A 26,375-nucleotide genomic window follows, 5' to 3' on the forward strand; every position below is an offset into this window, starting at 1 on the left:
TACTTCCCTTTGCTGTTTACCCCAATCATCTTGCATCTGTAGTCCTTAGCAGTCATCTTGGAGTAGATGCCTCTAGCAAAGTGGCTCAGTTCTGACTTTCATATAGCCACTTAATCCATGGGGAATTCATACAACTTTGCCATGCTAAATGGCAGTGCAGATGCTTTACTTTTGATCTCTCTTTCCTCTCTCTCGTTTCCTTTTCCTCTCCTCAGCTAGATACAAAGACAAACAAATTTGCTGCCTACATTCATATCTAACTAGGGAATGAGATGCCAGTCTTTCTTTCTTGGAAGCACTCCTAGTATTCTTTATAAAGATGCTCTTGGAGTTCCTGCCTCACTTGTCTTGGAGTTGAAAAGGATCTCAATTGTCTCCATCCCACTAAGCTTAAATGTTATGCCTTTTCCTTCTCAGCTTCCCAGTTGTGTTTGATGGTGTCTGCAAGTCTCTGAGACTTTGTTTTTCTTCATTTTTTTTCTATTCCATATCAGTTGAATTATATTCAGGCTCATGGATTCTTCTTCTGCTTGCCCAAATCTGCTATTGAGCCCTTCTAGTAAATTTTTCATTTCAGCTATTGTATTTTTTAATTCCAGAATTTCTATTTGGTTCTTTTGATAATTTATTTCTTTTTATTGATATTCCATTTAGTGAGATGTTGTTTTCATGCTTTTATTCATTTCTTTGACATAATTTTCTTTAGCTCTTTGAACATATTTAAAATAGCTGACTTTAAATCTTTGTCTAGTTAAGTCCAATGTCAAGGCTTCCTCAGGGAGAGTTTCTGTTGTTTGTTCTTTTACTTTTCTATTTGGGCCATACTTTCTTCTTTCTTTGCACGTCTCATATTTTTTGTTTAAACTGGCCATTTAAAAATATAACAACTCCGGAAATCAGATTCTCTCCTATTCCCATGATTTGTTGTTGCTACTTGTTGTAGTTATTGTTTGTTTTGTGACTTTTCTAGACTAATTCTGTAAAGTTTGTATTTTTTGTTGTGAGTGCCACTAAAGGTTCTCCTTGATTAGCTTAGTTTTTAGCTAATGTTTGGACACAAATTTCTTCAAATGCCTAGAATCAATAAATTTCCCAATCTTTGTCAAAGGTCTCTATTATATGTGTATAAGGGCATGCTTTCAACACTTAGCCAGGTAGTTGACAACTCTGCCTTAGCTTTCCATTCCTGCTTGTACAGAGCCTCAAGATTAGCCAGTGGTGAAAACTTAGGGCCTTTTCAGGACCTTCCTGAGCCTGTAGATAGCCCTACACATATGCGTGGCCTTCTATATTTCCAGGAATATATCAAGGCTTTTCAAAGCCTCCCCATGGATATTTCATTTCCTAGCTTTTCTTTCAAGGTTTTTGGTTAGTCTTTTGTTTGTCCCAACTATTCATCACTGCTTCATGTTGCTGCAAAGTTAAAACGTTTGTTGTTTTTGACAAATTCTGCCCCCTACTTCACACACACACCAAGGAGAAGGCATTTTTTCACTAGTGAGCCCTCAGGTTGAATGTAATCAGCTATCAGCCTTGTAAGTGGGATCTTGCAGAGACTCACCAGACAAATCAAATAATGACAATTCTTTGGGAATAAAGCTTTGAAAGAGCTTCAGTTCTGTTCTGTTCTGTCTGGTGGTTGCCAGGCTGCACCAGGAACATGGGCTGTTATTCTTTAAGGATGGAGCAGGGGATGGGACTGGGGAAGTTAAGACACCATGAAGTTTGGGGTTCCTAAAGAGGTTTAGCCATTTTATTTTATTTTTTTAAAGAATAAGCACTCTCCAGGTGGCTGCAAGCCTTTGGTTAATTTCCAGAGTTCTGAAAAAAACTGATTCAGACAAGTTTTTACCAATATTTTTATGGCTTTTATGGAGGAGTGAATTTTTAGAGCTCATTACTCTGCCATTTGTACTGATGTCTCTGACCTTAACTTTTTAAATTTAATTTAATTTAATTTATGTTTTTGCTCTGTTGCCTGGGCTGGGCTGCAGTGGCATGATCATGGCCCACTGCTACCTTGAACTCCTGGCTCAAGCAATTCTCCTGCTTCAGTCTCCTGAGTAGCTGAGGCTATAGGGATGGGCCACCATACCTGGCTATGTCTTTTTAATTAAAAAAAATTTTAGAGTTGGGGTCTTGCTATGTTGCTCAGACTAGTTTTGAACTGGCCTCAAGCAATCCTCCTGCCTTGGTCTTCCAAAGTGCTGGGATTACAGGCATAAGCCACTGTACTTGGCTTTTGACCTTACTTTTTAAAGATACTTTTACAAATTATAAAAATTACAAGATAGTATAGAATGTGAAACATTGACTAATGTGAATTACTTTACCAATATAAAAATAAGCAAGCATATTTTCTCACAAAGTAATAAGGAGTTTTGTAGAGAGAGCAAAGCTCACTCAGTTATTTTTTGCGATCATGATTAGAAATATTAAGGCCCCTAAGATTGTTGATTGCTGAATCTGGAGTGTGTCTGTCTCTCTGTTTCACTCTTTCTCTTTCTTATTTTCTTCAGCAAGTTAAAGGAAAGGCAGAGAAAGTCTACCATTGTAAAATTTTTGAAGAAAGACAACTTATAGTATCAAAAACATTTGAATTAAATTCTTATCCAAAATTTTTGCCTCATATACTTGCCAATAATAATGGAGGTTTCTGATTGCTAAGGACTCAAATTGTCTTAAAATTATTTGTGAAACCCTTTATTAATAATGCATATTTTATTTGATATGATAATGTATTGTTTTTTATTTTTGGATAGGCATATACAGTGAAGACACCAACAAAACCAAAACTACAGCAAAGAGAAAACTTGAATATACCCATTGAAGAAAGTAATAAAAAGAGAAAAATGGCCTTTGAATTTGATATTAATTCAGATAGTTCAGAATCTACTGATCTTTTGGTAAAAATTTTACAAATAATATTTAGTATTTATTTATATTACTTATTTGTATACTATTTTCCTTGACATACATGTATAATATATTTACATAGTACCTACCATTGCAATACTGATATACAGTGGAGCTCTGCTAAAATGCAGATCCTTGTGCTTTTGCAGCATTTCAGAAAAATTAGGGTTCAAATAATTTCCCTGTAAATTTCAGAAAACCTGGCACTTTGAAAATACTTGATATAGCACAATGGGCATGCGATATGATTAATCATTGTCTTGTTTTCTAGAAGAATGTCATAAAGGAGTTCTTACTATATTTTTAAAAAGAGAGATGGAGTGAATATTTTACTGTGCCAAATCTGTTATTTAGGCATCCCCTCTATTTTGCATATTATACATGCTCCTTTTACATCACTGGTTGATATTTATATCAAGGTATTGGTTGACAACTATAACATTTCCATCACTCTAAAGAAGTTAATGTATTAAGGACAGCATGTTTAAGCAGGCTATTTCCTCTAGCACTTTGTATCACTAATTACTCCCATTCACATATACCACTGTTTTCTGAAGGCATAATAATGGTTTATTGAGAATAATGAAGCTTAGATTCATTTAATTTTTTTAAAAAGGTGAACCATACCAGAGTAAATGGAGCAATGCACCAAAAATTCTTAATGACAAAATCCCAGTTAAATTCATTTGTTTTATTATTCCCACTTATAACTGGAAGATCCTTCAAGCTTTTCTACTACTTTGGGACCCTATTTTCATTTTTTTCTGGAATAATGAGTAGTTGAAGTCTTAAAACCCTAACTATTGAAGTTAACATATAGAGTCCTTACTTTAGAACCCTTTTGTTTTATAGATAATTATTAACATCTTAACAATTAAAACTGTGAACCAGATACTATTGTAAACACTTTATACAACGAAGATTACTTTAATTATTTCTTATAACAATTCCAGCCTTTAGAAATATAGTTGGCCTTCTGTATTCACAGGTTCTACATCTGTGTATTCAACCAACTATAGGCCAAAAAATTTGAAAAAAATAAAAAATAACAATTCAGTAGAAAATAATATAAATAAGAAAGCAATACAACATAACTATTTATATAGTGTTTACATTGTATTGGGTATTATAAGTAACCTAGAGATGATTAAAGTATACAGGAGGAAGTACATAGGTTACATGCAAATATTATATCATTTTACATAAACATCCACAGATTTTGGCATGCATGGAGGGATCCTGGATCCAATCCCCCATGGATACTAAGAGATCACAGTATATACTGTTCTTTCCAGTTTACAGATGAGGAAACTGAGTCACACAAGTATATTTTTCAAGATCACATAGTTAGTAAGACATGGAACCAAAATTTGAACACAGTCTGGCTTCATAGACTATGTAAGTCATTGCACATGATAACTGCCAATTCAAAATGTAGTCCAGATATATAAAAATGTAATGAGAATTAGAAAGAAAATGAACTTTAGAATTAAACATTCTAGGATTGTAATCCCTGTTATTATTCTAGCAGTTTGAGTTTAGGCCAATTTCTTAGCTGATCTGAGATTCAGAATGATTCAACATGATTTCATTTCATTTCTAAAAGGAGCATCACAAACTTGCAACACAATAAACATATTACAGTATTATAGAATTGCACACAATTGTTCAAACTAGTCTAAAAACACATTTCACAATCAGTTTCCTGGTTATAATTATTATATGAACCTATTAGTCATTTTGTAATTTTCTTAGCTTATGTAGTTAAATTTTGAACATTCAAATTATAAAAATTAAGATTTAAAAATGGGTTGTTGAGGATGACCTCAGGAAGATGGTGGAGTAGGAAGTGCCAGGAATCCATCTCTCTACCTAGACAAAAAGTATACTGGCAGAAACTGTCTGAAGTAACTATTTTATAAATATGCAGTCTTATTTGAATGTTTATAGCTTCCAGGGGAAAGGTTAGCTGGTAAATTGCAGTTAATTTAGGTTGATTTCAGCCTAAAGTATGATAGCAGCTACCAGTCTCCCCAGCCTACAGTCCTGTGTCAGGAAGCCATGCTCATGTTCCTTGAGTGACTTGCTGGTGCCAGAGGGGGCAATAGGACTTGTCCTTCAAACATCAGAGTTCAGTGTTTCAACCCCCACTGGCTGAAGCAACTTCCGGGAATTTACATGAAGCACATCTATCTTTTTTTTTTTTTCCTTTTCTCTTTTTCCATCTTTACCCTTTGGGAAGCCAGGCATTTAAGGATTAGGATATTCAAAAGCAAAGCAAAAAGGAATTTAGCTACAGCACATGTTTAAGCAAAGAGGCTTAAAAAAGACTGGAGAAGACCATAAGCTTTTATCTCAGGCTGATCCCTGGCACAGACTTTCAACAGTAAAACAAAAGAAAACAGAACACAAACAAAAACAGAAAATCCCGGGGAAGAGGGAAAATCTTATTTCCAGAGTTACCAAAGTATAATATTCAAATGTCCACTTTTCAACAAGGGCCAGGCACAATAGCTCATGCCTGTAATTTCACCACTTTGGGAGGCCAAGGTAGGAAGGTTTCTTGAGGCCAAGAGTTTGAGACTAAGTTGGGCAACAGTGAGACCCTCTCTATACAAAAATTGAAAAAATTAGCCAGGTGGGGTGGCACATGGCCTGTAGTCTAACTACTCAGGAGGCTGAGGTAGAAGGATCACTTGAGCCCAGGGGTTCAAGGTTATAGTCAGCTATGATCATGTCACTGCACTCCAGCCTAGGTGACAGAGTGAGACCTTGTCTCTAAAAATTTTTTTAAACCAAAAGACCAATAGTAACAAATCATAAGGCATACAAATAAATAGGAAAATATGATCCATTCAAAGGAACAAAACAAACCAACAGAAATTATCCTTGAGGAAGCTCAGACATTGGAATTACTAGACAAAGACTTCAAAACAGCTGTCTTAAAGTAGCTCAAATTGCTAAAGGAAGACATGGACAAAGAAAAAAAAACCCTAATTGTGTATGAATAAAATGAGAATATTGATAGAGAGTTAGAGATTATAAAAAGAACCAGAAAAAAACTCTGGAACTGAAAGTACAATAACCGAAATGAGAAACCCACTAGAGGGATTTAAAAGCAGATTTGAGTAAGCAGAAAAAAGAATTGGTGAACGTAAGGATAGACAATTGAAGTTACTGAGTCTGATAAACGGCAAAAAAAAAAAAAGAAAAAGGAAAGAAAAGAAAAGTGAACAGAGCCTCAGAGTCTTGTAGCACACCATCAGCTGGGCCAATATATACATTGTAGGAATTCCAGAAGGAGAAGAGGGAGAGAGGAAGAGGTGGGGGGAGGAGGTGGGGGGGTAGACAGAGAGAGAAAAAGAGAGAGAGATGTAGAAAGAGTTATATGAAGAAATAAATGCTAAAAACTTCCCAAATTTTGATGAAAGACATGAATATACAAATTCACGAAGCTCAACAAACTCCAGTAAGCCCCCATCAAGACATTTTATAATCAAACTGTTGGGAGAAAAAATGAATCTTGAAAGCAGCAAGAGAGATGCAACTCGTTACATGCAAGTTATTCTCAACAAAATTATCAGCTGATTTTTCATCAGAAATGTTAGAGGCCAGAAGACAGTGAATTTATATATTCAAAGTGCTGAAAGACCAAAATTATCAACTGAGAATTTTATATCCAGCAAAACTGTCATTCAAAATGAAGTAGAAATTGAGATATTTCCAGATAAACAAAAGCCATAAAGAGTCTGTTACCACTAAACCTGCTCTTCAAAAAGTACTAAAGGGACCTCTTCAGATGGAAAGGCTGCTAGACAGTGAAGCTGTATGAATAAATAAATATCTCTGGTAAACGTAAATACATGGGCAATTTATAAAAGCTAGTAGTATTGTTATTCTGGTTTGTAACTTCAGTTTTTATTTTCTATATGATTTTAAAGACAAATGCATATAAATGGTTGATTTATGTTACTAGGCACACAATGTATAAAGATGTAGTTTGTGACATCAATAACAGAAAATGGGCTGGGCACAGTGTCTCACACCTGTAAACCCAGCATTTTAGGAGGCTGAGGCAGGTGGAAGTTTGAGACCAGCCTGGGTAACACAATGAGATCCTGTCTTTACAAAAAATATGGAAATTAGTCAGGCATTGTGGTGCACATCTGTAGACCCAGGTACTTAGGAGGCTGAGGTGTAAGGATCATTTGAGCCTGGGAGGTCAGGGATGCAGTGAGCCATAATCACACCACTGACCTCCAGCCTGGGTGACAGAATTAGATCCTGTCAAAACAAAACAAAACAAAAAACCAAAAAAAGCCCCAAAAAGAAAACAGGGAAGATGGAGCTGTGTAGGGGCAGAGTTTTTATAGGCTATTGAAGTTCAGTTGGTATAAATTTGAATTAGATTGTTATAACATTAGGAAGTTAAATGTAATCTCCATGGTAACTACAATGAAATTATATAATATACACAAAAAGAAATGAGAATGGAATCAGAATGTTCAAGTACAAAAGTCACCTAAATGGAAAATAAGACAGTAATGGAGGAGACAAAACCCTATAATAATGGAGACAAAACCCTATAAGACATATTGAAAACAAATAGCAAAATTCAGAGCAATGTCCTTCCTTATAGATCATTACTTTAAATGTAAATAGATTATACTCTCCTATCAAAAGATATAGATTGGCAGAATATATTTTAAAAACATGAAAACTATATGCTGTTTTCAAGACACTCATTTTAGATCCAAAGCCATGAATTGATAAAACGTGAAAGAATGGAAAAAGATATTCTGTGCATATAGTAACCAAAAAATAGCTGAAGTGTCTATACTACTATCAGACACAATAGACTTTAAATTAAAAAGTGCAAGAAACACAAAGGACATTAATAATAAAAAGTTTAATATAGTAAGAAGATATGACAATTTTAAACATGCCCACGCCTAATAACAGACCTTCTAAATATATGAAGCAAAACTTCATAGAATTGAAGGGAGAAATAGACAGTTCTAAAATAATTGTTGGACACTTCAGTAACCCACTTTCAATAATGAATAGAACAACCAGACAGAAGATAAGGAAATAGAAGACTTGAACAACACAATAAGCTAATTAGGTCTAACAGACATGTATAACATTCTACCCAACAACAACAGCATACATATTCTTTCAGGTGCCCATGAGACATTCCCCAGGATAGATCATATGTTAGGTCACAAATCTCATAGGTTTTAAAGGATAGACATTACACAAGATATTTTATTTGACCACAATGGGATGCAGTTAGAAATCAATAAGATAAGGAAAACTGGAATATTTACAAATTTGTGGAAATTGAACAACACACTCTTAGCCAGTCAGTGGGTCAAAGAAGAATTCACAAGGGAAATTAGAAAATACTTAGAGATTAATGAAAAGGACAACACGATATACCTAAACTTATGGGATACAGCAAAAACAGTGCTCAGAGGGGAATTTGTAGTTATAAGTGCCTATTAAGAAAGATCTCAAATCAATAACCTAACTTTATACCTTAGTAAAGAACTAGAAAAAAAGAGCAAACTAAACTCAAACCTAGTAGATTGAGGGAAATAATAAAGATTAGAACAGAGCTAAGTTAGAGAATAGAAAACAAGAAAGTCAATGAAACCAAAAATAGTTGGTTCTTTGAAAAGATCAACAAAATAGGCACACCTTTAGCTAGAGAGAGAGAACGAAATTAAAAATGAAAGTGGGGATACTACTGACCGTTCAGAGATAAAATGAATCATAAGACAATACTATAAATAATTGTATGCCAACAAATTAGATAACCCAGAATAAATGGAAATATTCGTTATAACTCACAAATTCCTTAGATAAACTCAAAAAGAAATAGAAAACCTCTATAGACCTGTAACAAGTAAAGACTTTAAATTGGTAATCAAAAACCTCAACAAAGAAAAGTTCTGGACCAGTTGGCTTCATTGACAAATTCTACCAAATATTTAAAGAATTAACACTAGAGCTTCTGGATAACTGAACACAGGGAATTTCCCACAGGGTGGCACACCCAAGAAAGGCATGAAAGTGCCATGCACCTTCCCCCATACCTTGCCCTACTCATCTCTTTATCTGTATCCCTTGCATACAGATAATATTAGTAATCACCTCACAGGCTTTTTGAGAATAAGTTAAATAATGCTTATAAAATGTTTAGCAGATCATCTGGCACAGGGCAAATGATCAATTAATATTAAAATTGTGATTATTATTATTGGAAGCTTGAATCCAAATACACTGATAGAGGAGTATAAATTGGTAAAAACCTCTCAGAATAAAAATTTGACATATATGTTAAGACCTTAAAAATAATTAACATCAATTCTTCTTAAATTCTTCCAAAAAGTTGAAGAAGGAACACCTCCTAACTCATTGTATGAGGCCAGCATTAATTACCTTGATACCAAAGCATATAAAGGCACCACAAGAAAGGAAAATTACAGACCAATATCTCTTATGAATTAGATGTAAAACTACTCAACAGAATATTGGCAAATCAAATTCAATAGCATATTAAAAATTATTTGCCATGGCCAAGTGGAATTTATCCCAGGAATGCCAGGGAGGTTCAACATAAGAAAATAAAGCAGTATAATAAACCACATTAATAGAGCAAAGGAGAAAATAGCCATATCATCATCATGATGCAAAAAAAGGTACCTGACAAAATCCAACATGCTTCATGGTAGAAAACCTCTCAGAAAATTAGGAATAGAGGGAAATCTCCTCAACATGATAAAGGGTATTTATGGAAACCCCTAGCTAACATCATACTCAATGGTGAAAGACTGAAAGACTTACCCCCTAATATTAAGAATGAGGCAGGGTGCCGACTTTCACTGCTGCTATTCAACATTGTACTGTAAATTCTAACTAGAGATACTATAAAAGAAAAAGCAATAGAAGGCATTCAGATGGAAAGGAAGAGGTAAAACTGCCTCTCTTCACAGATGACATGATCCTATGCATAGAAAATTGCGAAGACTCTTTAAGAAAGCTATTAGAGCTAATAAATAAATTCAGCAAAGTTGTAGGGTACAATATCAACATACAAAAATTGATTATGTTTTTATATACCAGCGATGAACAATCAAAAAATGAAATTAAGAAAGCAATTCTATTCACAATAGCATCTAAAAGAATTTAAATACTTAGGAACAAATCTAACCAAGGAAGTAAAATACTTGTACACTGAAAATTACAAAACACTGGTGAGAGAAATTTTGAAAGACCTAAATAAATGGAAAGACATCCTATGTTTATTGATAGAAAGACTAAATATTGTCAAGATGTCAGTAGTACCCAAATCTCCAGATTCAATGCAATTTCTATAAAAATTCCAACAATTTTTTTTGCATAAATGGAAAAAATACTCAAATTAATGTGGAATTGCAAAGGGCCCCAAAAGGCTAAAACAATCTTGAAAAATAAGGATAGAGTTGGAGGACTCACAGTTCCTAACTTTGAAACTTACTACAAAGCTAGTAATTAAAACAGCATAGTACTTGTATAAGGTCAGACACGCAGACCAATGGAATAGAATAGAGAGCCTAGAGATAAACCCTTACATACATAGTCAGTTGATTTTTGACAAGAGTGCCAAGACCATTCAATGGGGAAGGAACATTTTTTTCAACATATGGTGCTGGGAAAACTGTCCACATGTCAAAAGAATTAAGCTGGATCCTTTATATCATATAAAAAATGACTCAAAATGGATGAAAGACCTAAACTTAAGAGCTAAAACTATAAAACAATAGATGAAAACACTGTCAAAATCTTCATGACATTGGATTTGGCAGCAACTTTTATGGATGACACCAAAAGCACAGGTAATGAAAGAAAAAAAAAGATAAAATTGGACTGCATCAAAATTAAGAACTGTTGTGAATTAAAGGAGACTATCAAGAAAGTGAAAAGACAGGGTAAATAGTGAGAGGAAATATTTAAAAATCATATATATGACAAGGGATTGATATCTAGGATATATAAAGAACTCCCACAATGAATAACCACAAAAAGTCCCAATTGAAAAGTGCGGAGAAAAGATTCGAATAGCCATTTCTCCAAAGATGAAACATAAATGGCCTATAAACACATGAAAAGATGAATGTTACGAAGAGTCATGAGGACAGATGATAAGGTTTTGTTGTTTTAAATTGAATTAACTTATTAATCATTTTTATATGGAGACTCATGATGAATAATCAATTACCTTGCACTAAGTAAAATTGTAATGATAGTTTAAACCACATGATTTTAAAGATAATTTATCTTGTTTAAGCTGGTCAGTTGGTACACACTGATTCTGATTATATCTGCAAAGGTAGCTCTATGACTTATTTATTGAATTCTGTTGAAATCTTAGATTTATAAAAATCTGTTTGAAATTTCTCATCCACGAAGCTTCTGAAGTTTTTGTTAAATGTGGCTTTAATGAGCATGAAAAAATTGTGTGAACTGACTGCTTACATGACTAAATTGTGTTTCATATTCATTAAGAGAAGGGATTCTGGAGCCAGATTACCTGAATTTGAATTTCCTTCCACCTCTTCCTAGCTATATAATCTAGGGTACATTACTTAATATTTGTATGCCTGAGTTTTCTCACTTGCAAAATGGGGATAATGGTATACCTACTTTATAAAATTGTTATGAAGATTAAAAGGAATTAAAATATGCAAAGTGATTAAAATAGAGACTGGTACTAGAAAGTACTAAATAAGTGTTAGCTATCATTATTTGGGAGAATTACAATAATTGTAAATTAAGTGACAACATTATATTTATTTGTTATTTTGGTATAATACACATAAAACTTACCATCTTAACTATTTTTAATTATATAGTTCAATGTTATTAAATACATTTATAATGTTGTGTAACCATCACCACCATCCAGCTCCATAACTCTTCATCACAACTAAAACCTTCTACCCATTAAACAATAACTCTTTATTCCACTTTCCCCCAGGCCCTGGCAGCCACCATTCTACTTTCTGTCTCTATGATTTTCCCTACACTAAATATCTCATATAAGTAGAATCATACAGGATTTGTTCTTTTGTGACTAGTTTTTTTTTCATTTATGTCCTCAAGGTTTATCTATGTTGTAGCATATATCAGAATTTTCTTCCTTTTTGAGGCTGAATAATATTCCATTGTATGTATACACCACATTTTGCTTATTTATTCATCCATGGATGGATACTTGGGTTGCTTCCATGTTTTAACTATTGTGAATAATGCTGCTATGAACATGGGTGTACAATTATCTCTTCAAGACTCTGCTTTCAATTCTATTGAGTATATATCCAGAAGTGGAATTGCTGGATCATAGATAATATTATAAGTTTTTTTAGAATTATAAATACTTGTTATAAGTTATAAATGTGAGTTTGAATAAACAAGGTCAGGGAAGGAGGACAAGATGGCATTATAAAGACTCTGAAACTGAAATAGAAATCAGTAGAGAAATGCTACTCGCTACACATGTCTTGTATTTCACATAGCCTTTCAGTAATATAGTTAATAGAATAAAAATCTAGGTCCTTTCTTGGCCAATTGATTTATTTTGTTACTGTTTTCTTTGTTTGGTCTTCTTTCTTCTCTCTATAATCTTCTTTCTCTTTCCTCCTCCCTTTGCCCTTCTCCCTTCTACATCCTTCCTCTTTCTACTCTTTGTTCTCCTCACATGTGATATGTTGACAAAATGTTAATAATATAATATTAATGATGGTAAACCCAACATCATATTTTTTTATTTTTCTTCAAGAGCATGGTTTCAGAAGAAGAGACATTGAAAACACTGTATAGGAACAATAATCCACCAGCTTCTCATCTTTGTGTCAAAACACCAAAAAAGGTAGCTTTTAAATTTTATTTCAGAAAGCAAATTTTAAAAGCTGCACTTAAAAAAATTAAACATGTTATGATTTTTAAATTTTATTTTGTATTCAGGCCCCTTCATCTCTAACAACCCCTGGATCTACACTGAAGTTTGGAGCTATAAGAAAAATGCGGGAGGACCGTTGGGCTGTAATTGCTAAAATGGATAGGAAAAAAAAACTAAAAGAAGCTGAAAAGTTATTTGTTTAATTTCAGAGAATCAGTGTAGTTAAGGAGCCTAATAACATGAAACTTATAGTTAATATTTTGTTCTTATTTGCCAGAGCCAAATTTTATCTGGAAGTTGAGACTTAAAAAATACGTGCATCAGTGATTTGTGTTTCTTTATATTTTTAGCCTAAATGTTAACTACATATTGTCTGGAAACCTGTCATTGTATTCAGATAATTAGATGATTATATATTGTTGTTACTTTTTCTTGTATTCATGAAAACTGTTTTTACTAAGTTTTCAAATTTGTAAAGTTAGCCTTTGAATGCTAGGAATGCATTATTGAGGGTCATTCTTTATTCTTTACTATTAAAATATTTTGGATGCAAATACGTGCTTCTTATTGATTCTGTTAGGTCCTATAAACAGCTCATCATTATAATTTTGAGGGAATATTATTCATTTTAAAGTCTTGAGAGCATTGTAGAGGAGTTTTGTACTTCTGAGGCAGCTTTGACTTTTTTATTTTATGAAACTGAGAAATGGCTTTTAGTGGCAGGAAAAAGTGGCTATACCAGTATGACTTCCTGAAATATTTAATTTATACAACATTTATTAAGCAAATATTTATTAATGTTTACTAAGAGTCAAACAGAGTTCTAGATACTGGGGATGTAATAGTGAACAAAACAGAAAAATAACTTGTGTTTTCCTAGAGCTTACATTCTGGTGAGGGAAATAGACAATTAACAAAATAAATAAAACACAGTATATTAGTTAATGATAACTGCTAAGAAGAAAAATAAAACAGGGAACAGTATTAAGGAGTATAAAGAAGGCTATGTTTTAGGTATGATATCCCTTACTGAAGTGACATTTGAGTGAAGATATGATTAAAACAGCAACTGAGCCTGGGGTTACCTAAGGGAATAACATTTCTCATAGAAGGAATAGGAAGTACAAAGGCCCAGAGGTGGGAGTGTGCCTAGCATATCTGGGAAGCAGCAAGAGCCCAGTATTGGGAAGGATAGTGAGGAAAAGGAAGAGTAGAAGGAAGAGAAGGCCTAATAGTTAATGGGATGAGGATTTCGAGTGGGCAGATTAGGTAGCACTTTAGGCCACTGTAAGAACTTTGGCTTCTCTGAATATGATGTGACATTAGTAGATGATTTTGAGCAAGGAAGAACCATGATCTGACTTATGTTTTAACAATATCTTTCTGGCTGCTATATTGGGAACAGATTGAAAAGGGGACATAAATAAACAGGAGATTATTTTAGTAATGCCTGTGAAAGATGGTAATGGCTTAAACAGGAGCAAGAGCAGCAGAGGAGTAAAGTAGTTAACTTTTGGATATATTTTGAAGATATAGGTAGAATATGAAAGAAAGAGAATGGGCAATATTTTTGGCCTGAACAGCGTAGTTTTGCACATGTTAGGTTTGAAATACCTGTGAGACATCCAAATAGAGATGGTAAGCAGGCTTAGAGACAAGTCCAGACTAGTGATATAAATTTGGGAGTCAACATCATATTTAAAGCTATCAGACTGGATGAGAACATTTACAGTCATGGGAGTGAGTGTACCTAGGAAAGAGAACAGGTCAGAGAGATGAGAAGGGGCCATCAAAGGACTGGCCAGAGTGGTAGTAAAAAAAGTAGGCTATGGTTTCTTGGAAGCCAAGCAAGAAAGTATTTCAAAGAAGAGGGAGTGAAAAATTGTGTTAAATGCTAATCAGAGGTAAAGTAAAATTGATTAATGTGTTATTAATATGAAGGTCATTGGTAATCTTAATGTCAGTTTTAGTAAAGTGGAGCTTGATTGGAAGGGCTTAAAGGAAAAAGGGGGAGAGTAAGCAGAGACAGCTATTTCTATCAGGTGTAATAAACTCAAGAAGTTGTACTTCACATGAAGATGATAAATAGGGAAGTTACTGGAAAGGGAAATGGATCAACAGAAGGTTTTTTTGTTAAGACATAAGAATTAATAGCATATCTAAATAATTAGAGGAAGATTCAGAATGGGGAAAATGATGATGTGGGAGAGAAAGGGAAATTTTTTGTAGAATGTCATAACAGGGAAGAGGGATGGAATTTAGTGGGTAATTGAAACTGTTGGGCCTTCAGTAGGAGAATAGACACTTCTGCCATAGCAACAGGAAAAAAGGAAGAGTATATGGCGCAAGAAGATGGTAAGTGTATGGGAGTTTGTAGAAGTTTTGGTTCCATAATTTCAGTTTTCTCAGTGAAGCTGGAATTAAGATCATGCACTGAGAATGAGGATAGGGAAGACAGTGTTGGAGGTTGTGGAGAGAAAAGTAAGTATGAAAGACTCAGAGTAGGAAAGTAAATGGGCTTTATGAAAACAATGAATACATGAATAAAAATGGTTTTAGAGTTATCTGTAAATAACTATAGTGAAGTAAAATTAGAATCCTCTTATGGTATAGATTATGTTTGTAGGAAAGGCTAACCAAGAAAAAATGGAAATGCAATAATATTACAGAAATTATTTTGTTCCTCCTTTAATTTGTGTGACTACAACTATACTCTCTTAACTGGCCATGGTCTTGTGATTTCTAGCTTTTGATCTCTTAATTGAAACTTTATAATAAGTCTCCTGAGCAAGCATTTTTGGAGAATTATTGGTCTTGAAAATGTGAAATTTCACATTTGAAGCTATATATTTTCAAATATTAAAAATAATGATATAAATAAATATATTTTCAAATTAAAATAACTAATATATTAATCTATACATTTAATGTAGTTTTAATTTAAATATTTACAATAAGACTAGTCTGTTAAGCTATATATTTTCAAGTATTTAGAATAAGACTAGCTGCTCTGGCTAACTATTGATTTACTTCTAACTTACCTAAAGTCCAACATAATGTTTCTGTTTAGTGAGAACCATTCCTCTAGGCAGTCATTCAGGAACCCTGGCTCCTTTCAACTTCTAATTCTGCCATCTTCAGGAGCTGGCTTCCAGGTTTATGCTAAAAGGGAAACACCATGGAGTATCCATGTGGGAAGTTTCTAATGACCTAGCATGAAAGAGATTATATAGCACTTCCACCCACATTTCACTTTCTAGAACCAAGTCAATATGGCCACACCTAACTTCAGGGGAGACTGTGACCCATGTTCCAGTTATCTCTCAGGAGATTAGGGAAAAGGGTAAACAACTAGCCAGTCTGCCACAATTAGTTCACAGTCTTTAAATTTTCAAATATTGTTCTTCCTTGCTTTTAGTTAAAACAAAATGAGTTAGTTAAGGCTCCTAAGTTTTGGAAGATTGCTTCTCCTTGCTGTTCCTTGAACATGCTGGGTGTCTTCCTGCTTTATAACGCCCCTCCTTCCTCCAGCATTTCTTATTTCTCTTATATCTTCTAACATACTGTATACCTTATTTGGTATGTTTATTATTCATTGTCTCTCCGCACAAGAATGTAAACTTCACAAAGGGATTTTTGTTTCCTTTGCTTTGGCTTTCCTTTCCAAGTGGCTAGAATCATGCCTGGCCCATAGTAGGTACTCAATATTTGTTGAATAAGTAAAATATTAATACATATTTAAGAAAAACATACATATACCATATTAGTGATTCTTACAGTAAGTAAAACCTTACAACCTAAATGTTGAGTGTCTGATTTAAAAATAAGATTAGATGTTGGAAACTAGAAAAATCATGAAATTTTCTAAAAGCATATTATTATAGTATCCTATATTTGACTCTTCTTTGCACTCTGGAGAGTTCAGTTTTTACAATAAAGTCCCCCCCAAAAATTTATAACTAATTATTGTTTTTACTTTTAAACTACTCCTTTAAAAACCACTAGTCTTAATGAACAATTGGCAAATTCATAATTTGATTATTTAATTATGAAAATTTTGTAAGCTAACTATGAGATTATTAACTAATGCCTTTTTAAACATTGAATGCATTTTGGAGGTTATTATAGGAAGCAGCTTTTGAAAAAGCCTATTTTTAAGTTGGTAGGAAACTCTTCCTGCCTTTTAGCCACTCTTTGTGAGATTGACTTAATCTGATGCATTTAGGATCAATCAGATGTGTTTAGAAGTAGGCATATGGGATACACACTATTCTCTGTCTCTCTCTTGAGTGTGGAGCTTCCTACAGGAATCACATGATCATCTCTATGCTGCAAGTTTTATAGGGCGGGTGGAAGAGTGGTCCTGTTGTGAGGGGATAAATTCAATAAAATAAAAATTAAGAAGAATATTTGCAAGTTCCAGTATTTTGATGAATAGGCTGGGCACTTTGAGAAGGAAATAGAGTGGCATTCAGAGGAATTAACATACAAATATTGAAACTCTGATGTGGCTTTGGTGGCACTAATCTGGAAAATAGCCATATAGGAATTTTCACTTGTTGGGTCTTTATAGCTTATGGTAGTCTTATCTTTACATGAGTTACTGTTTTTACAGAAACAGGCTGCAAGTTCTGGGTGTTAAGCGAATAGTGCATAAGCTTTATCTGAAGCAAAAATGAGCATTTAATATGTCTGCAGGCCATAAACTTCAGAAGATGCATGGCCTGAAGGGGCCTCAGCCAAATTATTGGCTATTAAAAAGCAAATATTAGCCACACTAGACTGGGCAAAGAGGTGAGACTCAGTCAGAGATAATACTTTGTGTATATTTTGATGATGGAACCAAAAAGATTTCTGGAGATAAGAATTAAGTGAGGGAAAGAGAAGGGACAAAGTTTGGTTTTGAAGTACGGTTTTGGGCATATGTAATATTTGAGATATTTTAGATACCCAAGTGGAGATATTGAGTAGACCATTGGATAAATGAATCTAGAATTCTCCAGAAGGGTAAGTATTTAGTAATCATTGACATATAGGTTCTATTTAAAGTACAGAACTGAATGCACTCTTTTTACAGTAATAAATGTTAGTTATAAAACAGAAAGGAATTAGTACCAAGCCTTGAGGTAAAGGAATATTTGAAAGTGAAGCAATAAAGGAAGAGCCACAAAAAAGCTAAGAAGGAGGGACTGCTGCAGGAGGGAAAAAGCGAGTGTAAGGGATGATGGAAGCCTAAAGAACAAAGTGATTCAAGAAGAAGGGAATATTCCCCTGTGTGAAATCCTAATGAGCATGAAAGCAGAAAATAAATAATTGGATCTATGGCTATATGTATGATATAATCTCTGCTCTCAATGACTCACAGTCAAGGAGCAAAATTTTATATGTAAACAAATGAATCAATTATAATTAATTTGACCGTATACACATGTAAGAGCTACAGAGAAGTGAATGATAATTTCATGACATAAATGCAGGCATCAGAGAAGGACTTCTGGGTTTTGGACATAAATGGGAGTGCTATAGGTGTATAAGGAGGACAAGAGACAACCAAGACATAAGAAATCGCAATATAAAGGATGAAGTGAAGAATAGTTAGGAGAACCAAGCCATGGTCTCTTCATGTAGGATTTTATGTGTTATATTGCAAAGCCTGGACTTTTCTGGTGTGGGAAATGGAATAGAGAATAAGCAAAGAAAATCAGACTTTATTATTTAAATATGGTATTAAAATGTTTTTATTTCAATAAGCTTTGGGGAACAGGTGGTATTTGGTTACATGGATAAGTTCTTTTGTGGTGATTTGTGAGATTTTGGTGCACCCATCACCTCAGCAGCGTACACTGTACCCAGTGAGTAGTCTTTTATCCCTCACCCCCTCCTATCTTTCCTCCGTGAGTCCCCAAAATCCATTATATCATTCTTATGCCTTTGTGTTGTCATGGCTTAGCTCCCACTTATTAGTGGGAATATGCAATATTTGGTTTTTCATTCCTGAGTTACATCACTTAGAATAATGGTCTCCAATTCCATCCAGGTTGCTGCAAATGCCATTATTTCATTCCTTTTTATGGCTGAATAGTGTTCCATGGGGCTGGTTCCATGTTTTTGCAATTGTAAATTGTGCTATAAACATGCATGTGCAAGTGTCTTTTTCCTATAATGACTTCTTTTCCTCTGGGTAGATACCTGGTAGTGGGATTGCTGGATCAAATGGTAGATCTACTTTTAGTTCTTTAAGGAATCTCCACACTGTTTTCCATAGTGATTGTACTAGTTTACATTCCCACCAGCAGTGTAAAAGTGTCCCCTTTTCACCATATTCATGCCAATATCTATTGTTTTTTGATTTTTTGATTATGGTCATTCTTGTAGGAGTGAGGTAGTATCACATTGTGGTTTTGATTTGCATTTCTTTGATAATTAGTAATGTTGAGCATTTTTTTCATGTTGGTTGGCTATTTGTATCTCTTCTTTTGAGAATTGGCTATTCATGTCCTTAGCCCACTTTTTGATGAAGTTGTTTTTTTTTTTTTCTGGCTGATATGATTGAGTTTCTTGTAGATTCTGGATATTAGCTCTTTGTCAGATGCATAGTTTGCGAATATTTTCTCCCACTCTGTGGGTTGTCTGTTCACTCTGCTGATTATTTCTTTTGCTGTGCAGAAACTTTTTAGTTTAATTAAGTCCCATCTATTTACCTTTGTTTGTGTTGCATTTGCTTTTGGGGTTTTCTTCATGAACTCTCTGCCTAAGCCAACGTCTAGAAGGGTTTTCCTGATGTTATCTTCTAGACTTTTTATGGTTTCAGGTCTTTGATCCATGTTGAGTTGATTTTTGCATAATGTGAGAGATGAGAATCCAGTTTCATTCTTCTACATGTGGCTTGCCAGTTATCTCAGAACCATTTGTTGAATAGGATGTCTTTCCCCATTCTATGTTTTTATTTTCTTTGTCAAAGATCAGTTGGGTGTAAGTATTTGGGTTTATTTCTGAGTTCTCTATTCTGTTCCATGGGTCTATGTGCCTATTTTTATTACCAGTTGCATGCTCTTTTCATGAATATAACCTTGTAGTATAGTTTGAAGTTGGGTAATGTGATGCCTCCAGATTTGTTCTTTTTGCTCAGTCTTGCTTTGGCTATGTGGGCTCTGTTTTGCACTCTACATATTTAATGCAATTCCTATCAAAATACCACCATCATTCTTCACAGAACTAGAAAAAACAATCCTAAAATTCATATGGAACAAAAAATATAGTATTTTTAAATTTAAATTTTACAAAAGGTTATAAAGTATAAGGTCTCCTAACTCTTATCATCAATGCCCCAACTTGAGGAAAATACTTTTCTTTTGGAAGACAACTAAGGATAATTGGAACTGGATAAAGCAATTGCAACTATTGAAATAGTCCAGTTAAGAGATAATGTAACCAAAATGCAGTTTAGTTGCTTGCCGCATCCAAACAACAAATGGGAGGTCTGATGCATATGTCTTGCCATACTGCTTCACTTTGGGAGTAGAAATCAGGCACTTTCATAAGGTAAGGGAGGAAATGAGCAAGGGCAAGGGTCCCCCTGCTAGCTCAGTGCCTTATCTATCTGGCAGTTGAATTGGTGCTGTCCTGGGAAGAACTAAGTTGTAAAAGTGGTCAAGTGGGCATGCTTTTGACATGCCCTCCTGAGGTGACCTCCTGGAGGTGAGAATTCCATAGTGGGGTGCAGGGGGCAGGCTTTGGTCTGCAAATTGACTGTCAACTCTCAAGGAGAGATCCATCTAAGAGCACATACATGAACTTCCCCTGTAGGGAATGTCTGGTGAGTGGGAGATGAAAGGTTATATTTGTGTTTCTAAAGGACTAAGTAGGAAGTAGGGAACAGGGGAAATGAGAAGAGAGGAAAAAAAATTAAACCACCTCTTAGGAAGATAGGGGTATTCGATTACAATGGGAAAATTTCTTAGGTTGAAAGCTTAAGTTCCAAACTTTTGGATTAGATCTAATACCTGTCCTGAGAGAAATATTCATAACTTTACCACTCTAACAGTAATAAAATGTTTTCTACTTCATGTAAATTTAAATTAATGATGTCAAAGAGCAAGTTGCTTTGGTTGATATAAAGGTTAGAAATAAATTATTAATAATTTAGGTAACCTGAATTCAGTATAATTAATACTCCACAGACTATTGTAGTACATCAGGAACTTTAATCAGTGACAGGTCAACCATGGGTTAGAAATACAAAATGACAAACAAGAGACAGATAAGACAACATTATTTAAGTTACAAAATCAGAGTTTAGAGATGAAGGGAACCAAAAGGATCATTTAATTTCAAAAGATCAGTCATTTGAGTCCTATAAAAGCAATAAAAATGAAAAGGAAAGGATAGTTTAAAAAAAAGACTCTAAATTTCAGTATACATATACATAATTTACACTAATGCATAAATATGAGCATATAAAATCTTAGTGCCCTCCCTTTTTTTCTTTTGCTTTTTCCCTCAACCTCTCTCTTCCCTGCTCCACATACTTGAGTCCCCCTTGGTTAACTTCTACTCTCTTAGGTAACCCTGGACAAGAACCTACTGTGTAAACTTTCTTATTTTTCTCCATGACAGAAAGACAGTTATAATGTATTTAGTAGTTTGTCATATTTTTACACATATATACATACACATAGGATTTTCTAGTTATGGTTAAATTACAAACATGAGATAATATGTATACTTTTCAGAGTCTTGCTTTACTCAGTGTCGTGGAAATCTCTCTAAAACGTGGTAAATCTCTCTACACATGTGGTATGGTTGCAGTTTATTCCTTTTAGTGGCTGTATAATATTTCATGGGTGTATAACAATTCACTATTTCTCTATTAAAAGGTGTGGTAGAGACCTTGATCACTTATATCTAATCTTCTCTTCTCCCAGGCACATGAGAAGATTATACTTCCCTCCCTCCTTAGTGATGCTATGTTTTAGCAAATGAATTTTAAGTAGAAGTGATGTGTGTTAATTACTTCTGTGGTGTGAGACCCTCTATCACACCCTTCTTCTGTTGCAGCAATTTGTGGTATTATAGTTGACAAAGTCTCTGTCACCCTCAGTTCCTGAAGTGAAAATTGCATGGAGCAAAGTTCCCCCATTAACCCATTGTGGTTATGTAGTAATGAATTTGATTCACCATATAAAACTGAAAATTCAACAGGGGCAGTGAAATAGGAGGACTGAAGTTCCCTAGCTACAAATTGGTCCTATGTGCTCTCTCCATCCTCAGAAACCTCTCTCCTGTCCTGGAAGGACGTGCAATGTAAGTAGAACCCATATTACCAGATTGGTGTCTTTTTTTCTTTTTTTTTAAGGTTGATGTCTTAAAGTAGCCATTATGATTACCTACTTGATTCTCCCAGGTTCTTCAAAAATTGAAGTACAGAGCCCAGCACTGTCCCAGCCACTCCAGAGGCTGAGGTGAGAGGATCACCTGAGCCCAGGAGTTCGAGGCCATCCTGGGTAACATAATGGAAACTTCATCTCTAAAAAACACAAAAGGAATATTGGCATACTTGGAGGATTGGTTCCAGGACCCTCTGTTCCCTGCTGATATACCAAAAATCCATGCCTCACAATTCAACCTGCAAAACCTGTGTATACAAGTCTCAGTATATGTGGTTGTGGCAGAATTCATGGGATACAGAAACCCACAAATTATATTTTTTCTTTTTCTTTCTTCTTTCTTTTTTTTTTTCCGAGATGGAGTCTCACTCCTGTCACCCAGGCTGGAGTGCAGTGGCGTGGTTTCAGCTCACTGCAACCTCCACCTCCCAGGTTCAAGCGATTCTCCTGCCTCAGCCTCTGGAGTAGCTGGGATTACAAGCATGTGCCACCATGCCCCGCTGAATTTTGTATTTTTACTAGAGACGGGGTTTTGCCATGTTGGCCAGGCTGGTCTTGAACCCCTGACCTCAGGTGATCCACCCACCTCGGCCTCCCAAAGTATTAGGATTACAGGCGTGAGCCACTCTACCCAGCTGAATTATGTATTTTCAATCCATGTTTGGTTGGAAAAACATCTGCATATAAATGGACCCAAGCAGTTCAAACCTGTGTTGTCAAAGATCAACTGTAGATTGCAGGCTGTAGTTCCCATGAATTAACACATGAGAGCTATCACAGGGAGGCTCTGGCCAGTGATAGGTAGCTATAGTATATGACATGCCAGATGGGCATGATGGGCCAAGAAAGTAGATGGGTCATCCTTGGACCCATCTACTTTCTTGGCCTCATCTACTTTCTTGGCCTGTCAGGTTCATTTGGCCTGTCATGGATCTTGAGATTCATGTTTGGGTCTCAAGATCCAAAAAAAGGTTATGAATGTGGCATGGTCTCACCCTTCAGATACCCTGTGGCAGGGAGAAGTCAGTAATGAGATTTTTGTCCAGTGAATTTGTATCCTGCAACTTTGATAAAGTCAATGTATTAGTCAGGGTTCTCTAGAGGGGCAGAACTAATAGGATAGATGTATATATAAAGGGGAATTTGTTAAGGAGTATTGACTCATATGATCATAAGATGAGGTCCCACAATAGGCCATCTGCAAGCTGAGGAGCAAGGAAGCCAGTCTGTGTCCCAAAGCTGAAGACCTTGGAGTCCGATGTTTGAGGGCAGGAAACATCCAGCACAGGAGGAAGATGTAGGCCAGAAGACAAAACCAGTCTACCCTTTTCACATTCTTCTGCCTGCTTTTATTTTGGCTGCACTTGCAGCTGATTAGATTGTGCCCAACCAGACTGAGGATGGGTCTGCCTTTCCCAACCCACTGACTCAGATGTTAATCTCCTTTGGCAACATCCTCACAGACACACCCAGGAACGACACTTGACATCCTTCAATCCAACCATGTTGACAATTTTTTTTTTTTTTGAGACAGAGTCTCACTCTGTCACCCAGGCTGGAGTACAGTGGTGCAATCTTGCCTCACTGCAACATCCACCACCTGAACAATTCTTCTGTCTCAGCCTCCTGAGTAGCTGGTACCACAGGCGCACGCCACCATGCCCAGCTAATTTTTGTATTTTTAGTAGAGACAGCATTTCACCATGTTGGCCAGGCTGGTCTCGAACTCCTGATCTCCAGTGATCCGCCTACCTCGGCCTCCCAAAGTGCTGGGATTATAGGCATGAGCCACCGTGCCCAGCCTGACACTCAATATTAACCATCACAAGTCCACCCCTTGTCAACTTGAATCCATACACATCTCCTGAAATCACACATAATCTTCAAATAAAGGCAGTAATAAGGTCATAATTACACCTAACGTAATACAACTATCCTTCATACAATGGGAAATGCACAATCCCCAAGCCAAATGCTATTACATAAAGTTAACACTTAAATGCTGATGTGAAGTCAATAAATCTTATGTCACATGATAAAGGAAAAAGGAAATAAAATGATCTTTTCTTAGTACAAGTGTACGCATGCACAAACATGTTCTTAACAAAAGAAGGAGGAAATACTCATGACAATTACAGTCATTGTTTCTGCAACTGGTCATGTGGACATAGCTGGTATTGATGACTACCTTCTTTTACTACCCATGCTATATTCCCTTTGCCTTCAGCAAGCACCTCAGCTGGTTGTGGTTTTTTTCCTGGTGGAGTGGCACAAACCTTCATTCCTGAAGGGTCTGTCCCATTTGTAGTCCTGCCTGGATCAGGCTATTGTAGCTTCCCATTGACCTTAATCACAGGGCATGGGAATACTAAGAGATGCCCTAAGGGGTCTCTTGTATTCCAGACATACTCTTCCTTACCTCCATTGTGGAGTAGTAGACTGATTTCATCTTGATAGTCCAGGTCAATCACCCCAGCCAACACATTAACTCCCTTCTTAGGCTGTTGACTTAAAGGTAGGAAGAGCCCAAAGTGTTTAGGTGGCAATCTTAACTTCCAGTTTAGTGGAATCATTGTTGTGTCTCCTGGTGGCAGCATTCCTCCCTCTGGAATCTAAGACATCTAGGCCAGCAGAACATAATGTTGCAGGAACAAGAAGCAAAAATTTTGCTAGTGGGTCACTAGGGGTGATGGTGAGTGGTGCCACTTCCACTTCCACCCGTTGATTTCTGGACCCGTGAATCCTGGCTATGGGAGAAACAGTACCATATGTTGGATGCTAATTCAGAGTATACACAGCCTTCTGGAGAACTTTGCCGCAGCCTTGCAAAGTATTATTACATAGTTGGTGTTGTAATTGTGACTTCAAAAGCCCATTCCACCGTTCTATCAATCCAGCTGCTTAAAGATAATGGGGAACATAGTAAGACCAGTAAATTCCATAAGCATGAGCCCACGGCTGTACTTCTTTAGCCATAAAGTGAGTGCCTTGGTCAGAGGCAATGCTGTGCAGAATACCATGATGGCGGATAAGGCATTCTGTGTGCCCATGGATGGTAGTCTTGGCAGAAGCATTGTGTGCAGGATAGGCAAAGCCATATCCAGAGTAAGTATCTATTCCAGTGAGAACAAACTGCTGCTCTTTGCATGATGGAAGAGGTCCAACATAATCAACCTGCCACCAAGTAGCTGGATAATCACCCCCCAAAGAATGGTGTCATATCAAGGGCTCAGTGTTGGTCTCTGCTTCTGGCAAATTGGGCACTCACCAGTGGGTGTAGCCAGGTCAGCCTTGGTGAGTGGAAGCCCATGTTGCTGAGCCCATGTGCAACCTTCATCCCTGCCACCATGGCCACTTTGTTCATGGGCTCATTGGGCAATGATAGGGGTGGCTGGGGAAAGAGACTGAGTGGTGTCCACTGAAAGAATCTTCCTATCCATTTGATTATTAAAATCCTCCTCTACTGAGGTCACCCGTTGGTGAGCACTCACATGGGATACAAATATCTTCACAATCTTCGACCACTCAGAGAGGTCCATCCATATACCTCTTCCCCAAATTTCTTTGTCACCAATTTTCCAACAATGCTTCTTCCAATTCTCTGACCATCCAGCCAAACCATTAGCTACAGCCCATGAATCCATATATAACCGCATATCTGGCCATTTCTCCTTCCATGCAAAGTGCACAACCAGGTGCACTGCTCAAACTTCTGCCCACTGGGAAGATTTCCCTTCACCGCTGTCCTTCAGAAATGACCTGGAAAGGGGCTGTAGTGCTGCAGCTGCCCACTTTTGGGTGGAGCCTGCATATTATGCAGAACCATCTGTGAACCAGGCCCTAGTCTTCTCTTCCTCTGTCAGCTGATCATAGGGAACTCTCCATGAGGCCATTGCTTCAGGCTAGGGGAGAGAAGGCAGGGTGGCAGGAGTGGAGACCATGAGCATTTGAGCCATTTCCTCATGCAACTTACTTGTGCCTTCAGGACCTGCTCAAGCCTGATCATGTGTATACCACTTCCATTTGATGATGGAGTGCTGCTGTGCACACCCCACTCTATGGCTAAATGGGTAAAAAAGCACAATTCATGATAGGCAGTTCAGGTTGCATGGCGACTTGACCCGTAG

At 36.1% G+C, this 26,375-nt stretch overlaps 1 protein-coding gene and 1 long non-coding RNA gene across 17 annotated transcripts in view; one reads left to right on the forward strand and one right to left on the reverse strand.

The window, feature by feature from the left end:
* SYCP1 (synaptonemal complex protein 1) overlaps positions 1-13,416 on the forward strand; it is a 141,752-nt gene extending 128,336 nt beyond the window's left edge. For all 16 annotated transcript variants that reach the window (XM_063797839.1, XM_054686022.2, XM_054686058.2 and 13 more), the window contains 3 exons: positions 2,763-2,906; positions 12,743-12,832; positions 12,928-13,416. In XM_063797839.1, coding sequence (XP_063653909.1) covers positions 2,763-2,906; positions 12,743-12,832; positions 12,928-13,065 — 372 coding nt within the window. In that variant the 3' untranslated portion in view covers positions 13,066-13,416. The remainder of the gene's footprint in view (positions 1-2,762; positions 2,907-12,742; positions 12,833-12,927) is intronic.
* Positions 13,417-21,046: 7,630 nt separating this feature from the next.
* Positions 21,047-25,052, reverse strand: LOC107967864 (uncharacterized). The gene is made up of 3 exons (XR_001708613.3): positions 24,668-25,052; positions 22,253-22,388; positions 21,047-21,215 (listed from the first exon to the last, which is right to left on the reverse strand). It is a non-coding gene; the product is annotated as an uncharacterized LOC107967864 (long non-coding RNA).
* Positions 25,053-26,375: the final 1,323 nt, after the last annotated feature.

This window comes from Pan troglodytes, chromosome 1 (genome assembly GCF_028858775.2).
Source record: "Pan troglodytes isolate AG18354 chromosome 1, NHGRI_mPanTro3-v2.0_pri, whole genome shotgun sequence".
In the NCBI taxonomy this organism is placed as follows: domain Eukaryota; kingdom Metazoa; phylum Chordata; class Mammalia; order Primates; family Hominidae; genus Pan; species Pan troglodytes.